Below are 13,209 nucleotides of genomic sequence, written 5' to 3'. Positions count from 1 at the left end.
TCCCAACCAGCATGTATGTGATTTGGAGTTAATGATATTTCAAAGTTACGGGCAGTGCCTGGTCCCGACCACCCCCCCCCCCCCCGGATAAATGAGGTACGAGTGTAGTTTGAAGTAGATGACACATACGGAGTAAGTGGCCGTGTGGTTGTAACACAACAAACCTATCTGACCGGCTGCTATGTCGTTAGTGCATCATTGTGCACATGCTTTGGCCCAGTGTGTGTGCGCCCGTGTGTGTGTGTGTGTGTGTGTGTGTGTGCGTGTGCGTGCGTGTGTGTGTGCGTGTGTGTGTGTGTATGTATGCGTATGTGTGTGTGTGTGTGTATGTATGTGTGTGTGTGTGTGTGTGTGTGTGTGTGTGTGTGTATGCGTGTGCGTGTGTTCAGGATCGTGTGACCATATTCATGTTGGTGTTACCGCATGTCTACAACTGGTACATGCACCGATGAATTGAATTGACATCACAGACTCAGTACTGTATTTGCAAGGTAGAGCGAAATCACTGTCAGCATGTTTGACAAGTCCACGAGCTCCAGTCGTTATCCTTATTCTTTCATACATGTAGCAAGAAAAATACAAAACCCCCGTCTGGACTCGGAAATTCCACAAACCGGTTTTCACGCTTTCTCGCCAAGCTAGTGAAGTACAAGCAACTAGAACCATGCGACGGAATGGATTTATAGTATCACTTTTAATCCTTAAGAAGGGCTGGCAGGGGCGGATCCAGACCCCAAAGCTGAGGGGTGCGAGGATGAAACTTACATATTTTCTTTTGCAGTACTGTAGTAAACCAAAGACATAGTATGTTATGTGTGTTACTGTATAGTATCATAATTACACATAGCACCAAGATGAGTAGTATGATTAGTTACACATTGAATGTCAAAATTTACAAGTAATTTACGACTGCTACCGGTATGATTCTCAGTCAGACACAGATTATGCTATGTACATGCTATATACACAATGTCAACTCTAGTCAGAATTCAGGGGAAAGTTCTATTCCAAATGTGCAGCCCTGGCGCGAGCACGTGTCCAGAACGATCACGTGATTGCACACAAATCATCCCCGGATCCGCGCAGCGAGCCTGGGCCTGGCCTGGCCTGACCTTTTTTTTCTTCTTTTTTTTTTGGAAAAATCCTGACGGGTTCATTTGCACCCTTCGCACCCCCCTGGATCCGCCCCTGGCTGGTGCTTCCTGCAGCTTCATCTCTGAAATAAGGAATTCGTGTGGACACACCCATTCCTATAGCGCTGCACATCCGCACCAGTTTAGTTATTTCACGACGCTGGGAATTAGCGTGTCCACCGGAATTCCTTGCTTTCAATACTACTACAGCTAATATATTATTATTATTTTGTTGTTTAATGTGCAGGGCAGTGAGATGAGCCTGCGCGACCTGACGCAAATCATTGCTCGACTGGTGGGATATGACTTCTCCCTCTGGTACGAGCTGCATCCGGAAGAGTCCCAACCGATGCCAGCACCAGGCAGAAACAGACCGGATGGCCTGGTGAATCTGGGAGAGAGCATGCTTGGCCCAATGTACGACGACAGTATCGACAGTGATCTTCTACGGTCCGGTGACATTGCCACTGCCCTGCGCGGTGACATTGCCACTGCCCTGCGCAGGGCAGACTCTGGCAAGCCAGAGAACCCGATCAATCCATTATCCGCCAATCGAGAAGCCAAGAATATGCTAGTAAATCATCCATCAACAGACACGAGCAGACCCACTACGACACATCCTGCGCAGGGGAAGCGTCTCAGTATAGATGATCAAGCTCGCGTTGTCGTGAAACATGGAAACCTCCCAGCAAGAGTGTCCACACCGGGAGGTCTCTCTGTGGTATCAGGACATATTGAGTCGCTGTCTTCGGATCGCCTACCTCCGCTTGGAGCAACTGGTGGTCGCCTTCCCCCTGTGGGTAGGGCAGCGGAACGTCTTCCGACCATCAATGTTAAGGGTACTCCCCTAACTGGGGCTGCACCTGATCATAAGGGGAGTCCGCAAACCAGGCCTGCGCCTAACCCCATGGGGAATCCTCTAACCGGGTCACTGAATAGCAGTGGTGAGGGGATTCCCCTAACTAGGCCCGTGCCCAGCCATGACAAGGTAAGCTCACTATCAGCGCCTGTCTCTGGACATAGAGCTAGTGCTCTAGCTGGTCAGTCTGTGCGTTCCAGTAAGACCTCAAGTACTGGACTGGCTGCTGGTGTTGGCCGTGAGCATAGCACTTCAGGGACTGGACTGGCCATGGGCCATGAGCGTCGAATCTCAGGTGCTGGTGTCAGTGCTGGCAAACAATTGCCAAAACCTAAGAAACCATCCAGAAAATTTTCATCCGTCGTAAGACTTGCACATGCAAACAGTGTTATGTCTCGAGCCGACACAATTACCGATGAATATTTGAATGAGGCCTGTTTCAGTGACTATGATGAAGTTGATGCTGTGTGTAACATGAGCGACAGGCCCACTGACACGGTTGAAGCATCGGAACAATGGAAAGAGACGTGGAAAACATCCTGTAACCATCTCTTTCTCTGGTCCATTATTACCGGGCAGAAGTGCGTGAGTGAGGTGCTCTGGCCCTACACCTCGGAACCAATGGCTGCTGCTCTGATGGCGTGTAAGCTGCTCCGTACCCTTGCCGAGTTGCTTGCCAAAGAGCAGACCTACGATGAGGAGAAGAACGAGCTCATGGCCTCAGCAGAGTAAGTGCTAATTCATCCACTGTACAATGTCCGTTTAGCAGTGACCTGACTCTAGCTATGTTGGTGAAAGGAGTGGTTTATTATTATTTAAAAAATCGACGAGGAGACAATAATTTTAATATGGCAATAAGTAGGACGAGCTGAAGCGACATGTGGACTACTTTATTAACACTGTAAGCAATGGAGACGATGCAAGAAACAACCTAAAGGGTAAGGAAAAATACATGTAAGAAGAAAAAGGGCAATGGAAAAAAAAAGGATGATTCGAACAATCCTGAAGAGTGTTGTACGAAAACTTGTTCGAATCATCCTCTTTTTTTTTCCATTGCCCTTTTTCTTCTTACATGTATTTTTCCTTACCCTTTAGGTTATTTCTTGCATCGTCTCCATCGCTTACAGTGTTAATAAAGTAGTCCACATGTCGCTTCAGTTCGTCCTACTTATTGCCATATATGACGGCTTTGAGCAGCAAAGCCAAGTTAGCCCACGCATGCACGCGTTTTGTCACGGTTCGTCACGCGGCACATGAATAAAAATATTTTTTCCGAAAATGGTGGATGAAAAAATAAATCTTGCATGGCCGCTTTGCCCTGCCTCGTGTCAGCAAAGCAACTTCCTTGTCAACAATTTCTGTCATCCAGTTAGCCAAAATGACTCAAGGTTGTGTTTTCTGGTTTTCTCCTTTGTCTCTCCGCCAAGCTGTACAAGAGTATTAGTTGTGCTAGTCTGCGTAGACAAGCGCTGACTCGTGTGAGCTGGAAGCGCTTGAAAATTCACAACTTCAAACAGCGATCGATCGCGCTTGGTTGAAATATTTATTTGTTGCGTGGGCAGATAGAGTAGCTCATGGTCGCAGTAGTGAATTTCCTGGAGTTCACGAGGCCAAGCAAGAACTACTCGAAGCAGAGGACCAGTTATTTAGGCCTCGACATGGCGAGTGGCGTTGACGCCAACTCAGAAATGGCTGTGATTACCTGTCAAAACATCTAGCCAAAGAAGTAGACAAGGAGCAGAGGCATTTACATGGACAACGTACGATGGTGGTTTGCAACATGCTACTACTGCTGGAGCGACGTTGAGTGCAGGGACGATCGTTGATCATCTACGTATCAGGTGTGGTTGTCAAACGCTTGTGGCCTTTGATGTGGATATGAAGATTTTATGCCCACTGTGCGTTCGTTATGCACCACATCTGCTGTGCACGTGGCATTACCCTATCTCAGGGAGAAATCATCAACCCAGTCATTCTGGGTAAAACTATTCCTGATAGCTGTGCAGGCCAGCACAAGAACCAGTACGCTGCACTAAACAAGGTGCTTATGTTCGTGTGCTTGATGGTCAATGGAATGAGTTCAACTGAAAGCAACGGTTCCGCAGGTCTTCGACAACCTCAGCAAGGTGGTCGGCCCAGCAACAGTGGTGACGGTACTTGGCATAGAAGTCGACAGCGAGGACCAGGTGATGCGGCTACCTGACAAGAAGTTATTTGCCTTTCTAGCGGCTTTGAGTGAGTAGTCCACGCGCACTAGCTACACAACGCGGGAACTGCTGTCGCTGATCGGAACCTTGTCCTTGCCGCAAAGGTGGTTCCTCCTGGCAGGACCTTCATCCGTCAACTCCTGTATCGAATGGTCGCGCTCCTTTGCCGCAAACTGGAATGACCAATCCTTCTTCTACGATGTCAAGTGTTCAAAGTCCCCTGACCTTGAGCTATTCACGGATGCCTCTGATGTTGGCTTCTGCGGTTTCTATCAAGGACAATCGTTTTTGGGGCAATGGGCCGCTGAGATGCAGCACGAACCTATTGTGATTACTCGCTTCCGAGAACTGGCTTCCACAGCCAACCAATGCCTGGTGCCAACTCCTCCGCTGAACTCGCCGCTCTGATTGCTGCCAGCAATGATCTCATGAGCGACTCAGACCTTTAAGCCCGGTATTTGCGCACACATAATCTGATGTACCCAGTTTCGGCTATGGCCGAGTTCCGGTCCCTGACCGCTACTGCCGGCAGCTCACGGCCAGTGTTTACGTTCGTCGACGGCGGCTACTTCTCCCGAGTTTTCTCGACTAGGATCCTCAACTGCAACCGGGTGAGCTCCCCTTCTGTGCGCATTGGCGGGGCCACACTCATGGCTCACCGGAGTACAAGTGTCTGTGAAGCAGCCATATGCCATGCAGGCTGCTGGCGAAGTGCAGCATCCGATCACTATGTCAGGCGTGCAGCCGGTATACCCTCTGTGCAATGGCTAGCAGCAAAGACTGGAACAGCCCACGCCCATGTGGTGTTGAGAACAGAAGTGAGGTACATTTGTAGTGTTGTACAGTGTTGTGCCGTCCGCTTGTTGTGCAGTCCTTGTGCCGGTGTGGCTCTGTGGGTATCACTTAGGGGTTTGCCATGGTTACTTGCAGGAAGTTATGCTAATGAGCGATGCCGTGAGAAATGCTTGCGTAAACACTGGTTTTTGGGAGGGTCAAATGCATTTGCCTCTCAGTGTTGTGCTGTACTGTCTCAGTGTTGTGACACCTGTATGTTGTTGTGTGGTTGACCCGCCGGTTTGAGGCATGGGTGGTCAACTGTGTATGTTGTATCGGTGTGTTCCCGTTTGAAGTTGCCGGGCCACCATGTGGTTGACCCGCCGGTTTGAGGCATGGGTGGTCAACTGTGTCTATTGTATCGGTGTGTTCCCGTTTGAAGTTGCCGGGCCACCATGTGGTTGACCCGCCGAAAATGGAGGCATGGGTGGTCAACTGTGTCTGTTGTATCGGTGTGTTCCCGTTTGAAGTTGCCGGGCCACCATGTGGTTGACCCGCCGAAAATGGAGGCATGGGTGGTCAACTGTGTCTGTTGTATCGGTGTGTTCCCGTTTGAAGTTGCCGGGCCACCATGTGGTTGACCCGCCGAAAATGGAGGCATGGGTGGTCAACCGTGTATATGTATCATTGAAGTTGCAATACGTACATTGCTGTGACTCGCCCGATTGCTGTTGCCGGGCACCTACGCATTTATTTGCCTACTTGTGAAGAGATATCTCTTCTGGTTTATTGCATAATTCTTGGCTCAATGTTATCCACGGTGTCGCTCGATGCAAAGTCTCGTAAATATTTATCAGACAAAATGGAAAAAAAAAAAAAAAAAAAAAAACTATGGCAAACCCCACTTCCTTGTATTCTATCTGCTTGGTGTACATGTGTCCACGTTTTGTACGTTTGGCTCGCGCATGCGTGCGTGTGTATGTGAGAGCGTCTCTGGATAAATGTGCATATTGATGTTTTGGTTGTTTTAAGTTTTATTGTGTGTATGCGTGCATGCATGTGGGTTAAATGACGGCTTTGAGCAGCAAAGCCAAGTTAGCCCACGCATGCACGTGTTTTGTCACGGTTCGTCACGCGGCACATGAATAAAAATATTTTTTCCGAAAATGGTGGATGAAAAAATAAATCTTGCATGGCCGCTTTGCCCTGCCTCGTGTCAGCAAAGCAACTTCCTTGTCAACAATTTCTGTCATCCAGTTAGCCAAAATGACTCAAGGTTGTGTTTTCTCCCCTCCCTCCCTCCCTTTAGACATGACACGTCGGTATCTTGTGCCACATGACGAGGCCCCAAGGAGGGTCAAATGCATTTGCCTCTCAGTGTTGTGCTGTACTGTCTCAGTGTTGTGACACCTGTATGTTGTTGTGTGGTTGACCCGCCGGTTTGAGGCATGGGTGGTCAACTGTGTATGTTGTATCGGTGTGTTCCCGTTTGAAGTTGCCGGGCCACCATGTGGTTGACCCGCCGGTTTGAGGCATGGGTGGTCAACTGTGTCTATTGTATCGGTGTGTTCCCGTTTGAAGTTGCCGGGCCACCATGTGGTTGACCCGCCGAAAATGGAGGCATGGGTGGTCAACTGTGTCTGTTGTATCGGTGTGTTCCCGTTTGAAGTTGCCGGGCCACCATGTGGTTGACCCGCCGAAAATGGAGGCATGGGTGGTCAACTGTGTCTGTTGTATCGGTGTGTTCCCGTTTGAAGTTGCCGGGCCACCATGTGGTTGACCCGCCGAAAATGGAGGCATGGGTGGTCAACCGTGTATATGTATCATTGAAGTTGCAATACGTACATTGCTGTGACTCGCCCGATTGCTGTTGCCGGGCACCTACGCATTTATTTGCCTACTTGTGAAGAGATATCTCTTCTGGTTTATTGCATAATTCTTGGCTCAATGTTATCCACGGTGTCGCTCGATGCAAAGTCTCGTAAATATTTATCAGACAAAATGGAAAAAAAAAACTATGGCAAACCCCACTTCCTTGTATTCTATCTGCTTGGTGTACATGTGTCCACGTTTTGTACGTTTGGCTCGCGCATGCGTGCGTGTGTATGTGAGAGCGTCTCTGGATAAATGTGCATATTGATGTTTTGGTTGTTTTAAGTTTTATTGTGTGTATGCGTGCATGCATGTGGGTTAATTATTATTATTATTATTATTATTATACGCATTCCCGCGTTGAAGTGTAGCAGCAGTATGCTGCGTCCACAGCTTCGCTTATGCAGAATGGCTTGGGTGAGAGGAGAGGGGAGAGAAAGCAACAAGGCAACCAACATCTATGAAGGAGTGGTTTAACTATTTATTAAAACTCAGTTTTGCCTGGGCGATTGAGAATGTTTAAAAAAACGTTTTCCCCAGTCACAGTGAGTCTGCAAGTTTCCTGACTTCAGACTCTTGACGGGCAACATTTGTGGTGTCGGTGTGTATTCGTGTGTATTCGTGTGTATTCGTGACCTCTACGAGGTCCCCTTTTGGCATCACAAACTGGGCAGGTTCGGGAAATTGCTAAACATTCACCTGTTATTTCCCCTGCGAATTTCCCCCGTTTTACAAATTATACAGACAGCTCTGCCTACTTCTTTCTCCCTTCGTCTCTTGCTTCCTTGCTTCCCGGCTTACAACAATTGTGTTACATAGGACTTGTGCACATTTCTTAGTGACCTCTGCTACTGTATAACATGTAGTTGTAGGTGTAGTAAAATGTCGGGGTCAGAGACCTGCCAGGTTTCAGGTGTAATGTAGAATTAGGTGACCAGCCTACCCTTCATATACAGTCAGTGCACACTCAAGTGCCTTTTAGGTGTAATCTAAATTTAGGTGCCTGGTTTTTCTACCGAAATTAAAGTTACACCGAAATAAACGAGTTAGACAGTATGCTCTAATAATCTGCTTACCAGGCGTTTCGAAGCACTAGCCATGGGAGTTCTGACGGAGTGCAACAGGCGCGATGACTTCAGTGCCCAGCGCGTGGTGCGGCGCATCCTGCCGTTCTGGGGCAGCACGACGTGCCTGGCGCTTGCGGACGGCAGCGACTCTCAGCGCTTCGTGTCGCACAACGCCTGCCAGGCGCTGCTGAACAAGGTGTGGATGGGACGACTGCAGGCACAGAACACCTCCCTGTCGGTGAGTGCCGCCCGCCTGCCTGCCTGCCATGGCGATTAACCGCTTCAGCTGCCCTTGTAGCATGCAGTCTGACTAATTCACAGCCTGTTCTCCTGCGGGTTACCGACTCCTCAAGTATTGATATGTGTTTCTTTCTATTCGTACAGTCATGTACCCTGTCTATATGGAAGCAGCTGATTGGACTGGAGAGGGGGGGGGGGGGGCAATACCATAGTTAATGTGCCAAACGTAAATCAAGCATGGATCAGACATACTAGTAGACCAGGTATAGATCAAGCATTGATCCAACCTACATAGATATGCACTGTATAGGTTACTCTCTTGTTAAGATGTGGTGCCGCTTGCAATCGTATTAGCCATACGTGTGTGTGTGTGTGTGTGTGTCTGTGTGTGTCTGTGTGTCTGTGTGTCTGTCTGTCTGTCTGTCTGTCTGTCTGTCCGCTGTGGGGGTACTAATTCTTACAAAGAAGGAGGTGAAATACCATTCGAATAAGTGGTTCATCACTGGCAAGTAGTCACCCACCTGCATGGTAACTTCGGGCGTTTTCTCCAATTTTTCGCTCTTGCATACTTGCCAACGTCGAGACGGTGGCCTGGCGCAGCACCTGACGACCGAGAAGACTATAATTTTTTGTTTGTGTTGATCTTACTGAACATCGACAACTGCTGCTTCCAAATGGAATATCTGCTTTGCTCCGACAGTATGCGTCCGTTTTTGTTCGTGGGACTAAGTTTTGCAAGATGTTCGTCCCAGGCATTGTGCGATGAAGAGTGTTGTGCACGGAGGGAAGAGAGACATCAAAAACTGCATGTAGCGCATGTTGTTGTTGTTGTAGAAGTTTATTTAACGTCACACCACAAACAGGCATGCTCTCGGAACAATCTATAACTACACTCATACGTCGTGTATCCGGGCGGTCCGGGACCGGGCACTGCCCGTAACTTCGAAATGTCCGTAACTCCGAATTACATACATTTTGACGGGAAAGGCCATAGATATGGCATGTGACGTCACTATTTCCACAAAAAAGTGACAAAAGAATAGTAATATTTCCACTTAAACTCGCCCATAGGTTTCCAGGTAGACCGAAGTGCCCGTAACTTCGGGGTGCGGATAACCGAGGTAAGAGTGTAAGTGTGAAATGTCATACGTTCAACGGACTGGGTTAATCACTGTCCCGGTTTGCAACGCTTGACAGGTATGGTGTTGACTCTTGATCAGGAGGAAGGAAAATGATGCTGGCTTGGAAGTGATTGAGAAAACAACAGGGTACTCTCACATACTCCCTTCCTCTTTCCAGGCTCTGCAGTGAAATTATCTCACATCATTCTAGACCATTTTGCTATGTTCAACCATTCATTTGCATGGTAAATTGACTGCACCAGAGCATCCAGCCACTGACTGAGAAAGAAGGAAATTCGAGTGTGTTTGGTGAAGCTACCGATTATTGCTGCATGCGATTTGTGACCATTCGCACTCAATTCTGTTGCCATTGTTGCTGTGTTCTTTCTCTGTGGTTTGCTGCCATGCTGTGTTTGTTCCGTGTGGCCTGGCACCTCGCTGTGTTTGTTCCGTGTGGCCTGGCACCTCGCTGTGTTTGTTCCGTGTGGCCTGGCACCTCGCTGTGTTTGTTCCGTGTGGCCTGGCACCTCGCTGTGTTTGTTCCGTGTGGCCTGGCACCTCGCTGTGTTTGTTCTGTGTGGCCTGCTAAATTACTGTGTTCAATCTATGTGGCCTAGCACCTTCACAGATTTGCCTGTGCGTATTGGTACCAGCATTCATACCATTCGCACTTTCCTACGCTCAATACTCCAAAGAAGACACTGAACGTCTGAGCAATGATGATGCCGGTGTGGACGATAACGCCAGCTTGGCACCATCCCTCAATGAGCTGGCGTTCATACGTCCACTCTCGCCCACGCAGCAGGAAATGTTCAACCGAGAAGAGCACCTGGAGGGTGTCAGTATCCAGCGTACCGTTGTGCAAGGCCTCCTGTCCCTGCAAGACATGGCCCGCCGCCATATACCGACTCTGGAGTCAACTACACCGCCAGCCCACAGAGCCACGGACAACCCTATGATTATCAAAGAAGAAGACTGTGAAGACGGCATTTCCGGATCACCGCCACCACCAACAGGGCACGGTATAGATGTTCCAGACACAGGTAAAAAGCGTGCAGTGTCGGTATTGATCGATGAACCAGTTGATGGAAACACTGATGGAGATAGTGACCAAGTGTACAAGCTCAATACGGCCACAAAGAAGGCTCCCGCGAGGAAATACTACAAACTGGGGATTTCCCAGCGTTTCATGGCATTCTATTCGGCACCGGTGGTCAAGTTTTGGATAGCTTTGGTAAGCCTTGTGTGGATGCTGTGCACCAGGCAGTACTCCCTAGTCACAGTGTGTATATTGCTTTAGAACACATCTGATGCGGATCACTGGACACAGACGGCATAATCTTGAAATGCCACCGCTATTACCGCTATTACCTACTTAGTTGGAAAAAGGTGTGTTTTTATTGACCGCATAAATAATGATGCAAAGAAAGAAAACCACTGCTCAAGCATTGCACCTGGGAGGCAAACATGAACTCGATCCCTAGCATAGGCTCAATGAGGTCGTGTATTTGTACACACTTCAAAAGGATCCAAGTAAAACCCCAACAAACCTCCCACCAACACACTGATGGCAGCCAGAAACCAAAACAAGAGAGAAACAAATTCAAAATTAATAGTTATAACAGAGCAACATAGAATAACAACACAGTCAATAAATATCTACTCAGTGCTTTGTTTGCTATCATATTGAACCGATATAGAATAAGTGATAGCATTGTCAGTGGCTTGGTATCACATGTGCATGGCAAACCATTGATATTCAAAAGGGTATACAGGTACTTTTGAACGGTAAAAGTAAATATGGCCCCTAGTCATTTCTGGTCATAAGGGCAAGAGGTGTCAGAGACCTCTGGTTCCAATGAGCTCAACAATGCTCATCTCTTCTCCCTCACCGCTTCCACACGCATGGTTCTATTTTGAGAATAGTGCGGGTATTCTTTCTCAAATCCAGTGTGGAATGTGCCCCTCGCAAATGTACGCTGTCATCGCATGAGTGACAGGTTGTGATGGCTGTTTTGTTGTTGTTGTTGTTGTTGTGATTTATCGCACTACCTGCAGCTTTCCTATCTGATGTTCCTTGCACTGTTCAGTGTGATGCTACTCAGCCGCTGGGACACGTGTTCTCCCAAGCCAATCGAGCTGATGGTGCTGCTCTACATAGCTAGCCTTGCCAGCATTGAAGCCAGACAGGTATGCTCCCTGCAGTCATGGCTCAATGCAGTACCGGGATTAACCTTATAAAAACCGCTTCGGGAGCGCTTCTGCGGAAAAACGTTTACTGGTACAGTACAGTACCCCGTCGTAAAAGTAAGAAATTAGAACTGGTGCATTGTCCCCACAAAATATGGACAGGTCACTTGAATCGCGAATGACAGGACCCGAATGCTAACTCTTAATCAGAGGACTACAAATTCAAACAGCAGAGTAAAAGTCTTTAACTCTGCTGTTTGAATGTGTAGTCCTCTGATGGGTCCATAATCATGACTTATTATGGCGGACTATCTTGCATGCAAGCAAACTATGTGCGTTTCCATGCTCTTTGTACTTCCGTTCTTTACAGATCTCCCAGGACCCTGCCCCGTACTGGAGTGATAAACTGGGTGCGTACTTTGGCAGTCTGTGGAACTGGCTAGATGTGGGCAGCCTCACGCTGTACTTGGTTCACCTGCCGCTGCGCTACAGCTGCCCCAGTGAGCTGGACTGCATGGCGGGTGTGCTCACGCAGGCGTGCAATGCCACGCTGGCTGTTGTGGGCGACGCCAAGCACATCTATCCGCTTGAACTGCGGCTTGCCAGGATCTTTTGCAGCACATCTTGCTTGCTGTTCTTTCTGCGGCTGCTGCAGATCTTCACGGTCAACTCAGATCTTGGTCCAAAAATCCACATGATTCTGCGGATGGTGGGTTGACCGATGCCCACACAAGACATGTTGGGTCTCTTCAATTTTAACAATCTTGACTGTTTAGGCCTCATTGTCATACATGTACAAATTTGTTAATAAATAACTTTAGAGTCAGTCAGGTAGCTGCAACACACCACACATGCACATGTACGCCGATCCGTCTTTTCTGATACGTTTAACCTGCCAAAAATGTGTCCCTTCTAGTGTAGGGTGTTGTTAAAAGAGTGCTTGAAGTGGAGTGTGCTATCCTGTACCCATGCTGCATAAAAACAGCCCCATGGAAAGTTTCCTGGTTTGGTTTTCAGATCCTGTATCACCAGATATCCCATCGCATTAAAGGTTCCCATCGTTTCACTAATCACCGTATCATCATGGTGGCAGGGGGGGGGGGGGAGGATCGATCACGGCGTGCATTTCTCGCAATTCCTACAAGCAGTGTGTAAGTGGTTTGTTGAAATAGCCATGTAAGCCATATGGCACAATGTAGGATTGATGCAGTTTGCAGTACTACCGGTATGATCCCGAAACAAATACTTGCCTTGCCGTGGGCTTCTTCACGAGACTAGCTGTACCACTCTGCTTCATGTGCTCTTGGTGTACTCTTGGTGTGCTGTGTGAAGCTGATGTACATCAACTTTAGTCATGATGTCGATACACAGACAATCTATACACAGACAATCTATACACAGACAATCTATACACAGACAATCTATACACAGACAATCTATACACAGACAATCTATACAGGGCTATACAAGCAGTTATTAAGCAGTGCTTTTTAATATGCTCCTGATGTTTCTGTGATCTTCAGATTTTGGACGTAATGGAGTTTGCGCTGATTTTTCTGATATTTGTGGTAAGCTTTGGTGTTACCAGCCAAGCCATGCTCTACCCTACAGAAGACCTAAGCTGGAGAACTCTCCAGGAGGTGCTCTATCGGCCCTACTGGCAGATCTACGGCGAGTTCTTTCTGGAGACGGTGGCAGGTAACTTGGTTGTACTCAGCTTTGCAACTTTTAACAGTGACTGTTTTC

The 13,209-nt window shown here is 48.0% G+C and overlaps 1 protein-coding gene across 2 annotated transcripts in view; it reads left to right on the top strand.

The window, feature by feature from the left end:
* Nucleotides 1-13,209, top strand: part of LOC135805122 (transient receptor potential cation channel subfamily M member 2-like) — a 38,340-nt gene that overhangs the window by 9,734 nt on the left and 15,397 nt on the right. For both annotated transcript variants that reach the window (XM_065319123.1, XM_065319122.1), the window contains exons 12-17: nt 1,381-2,720; nt 7,925-8,150; nt 9,902-10,507; nt 11,332-11,463; nt 11,834-12,172; nt 12,987-13,161. In XM_065319123.1, coding sequence (XP_065175195.1) covers nt 1,381-2,720; nt 7,925-8,150; nt 9,902-10,507; nt 11,332-11,463; nt 11,834-12,172; nt 12,987-13,161 — 2,818 coding nt within the window. The remainder of the gene's footprint in view (nt 1-1,380; nt 2,721-7,924; nt 8,151-9,901; nt 10,508-11,331; nt 11,464-11,833; nt 12,173-12,986; nt 13,162-13,209) is intronic.

The sequence above is a fragment of the Sycon ciliatum genome, chromosome 1 (assembly GCF_964019385.1).
Source record: "Sycon ciliatum chromosome 1, ocSycCili1.1, whole genome shotgun sequence".
Lineage (NCBI taxonomy): Eukaryota > Metazoa > Porifera > Calcarea > Leucosolenida > Sycettidae > Sycon > Sycon ciliatum.
This window is presented reverse-complemented; position numbering and strand designations above follow the sequence as displayed.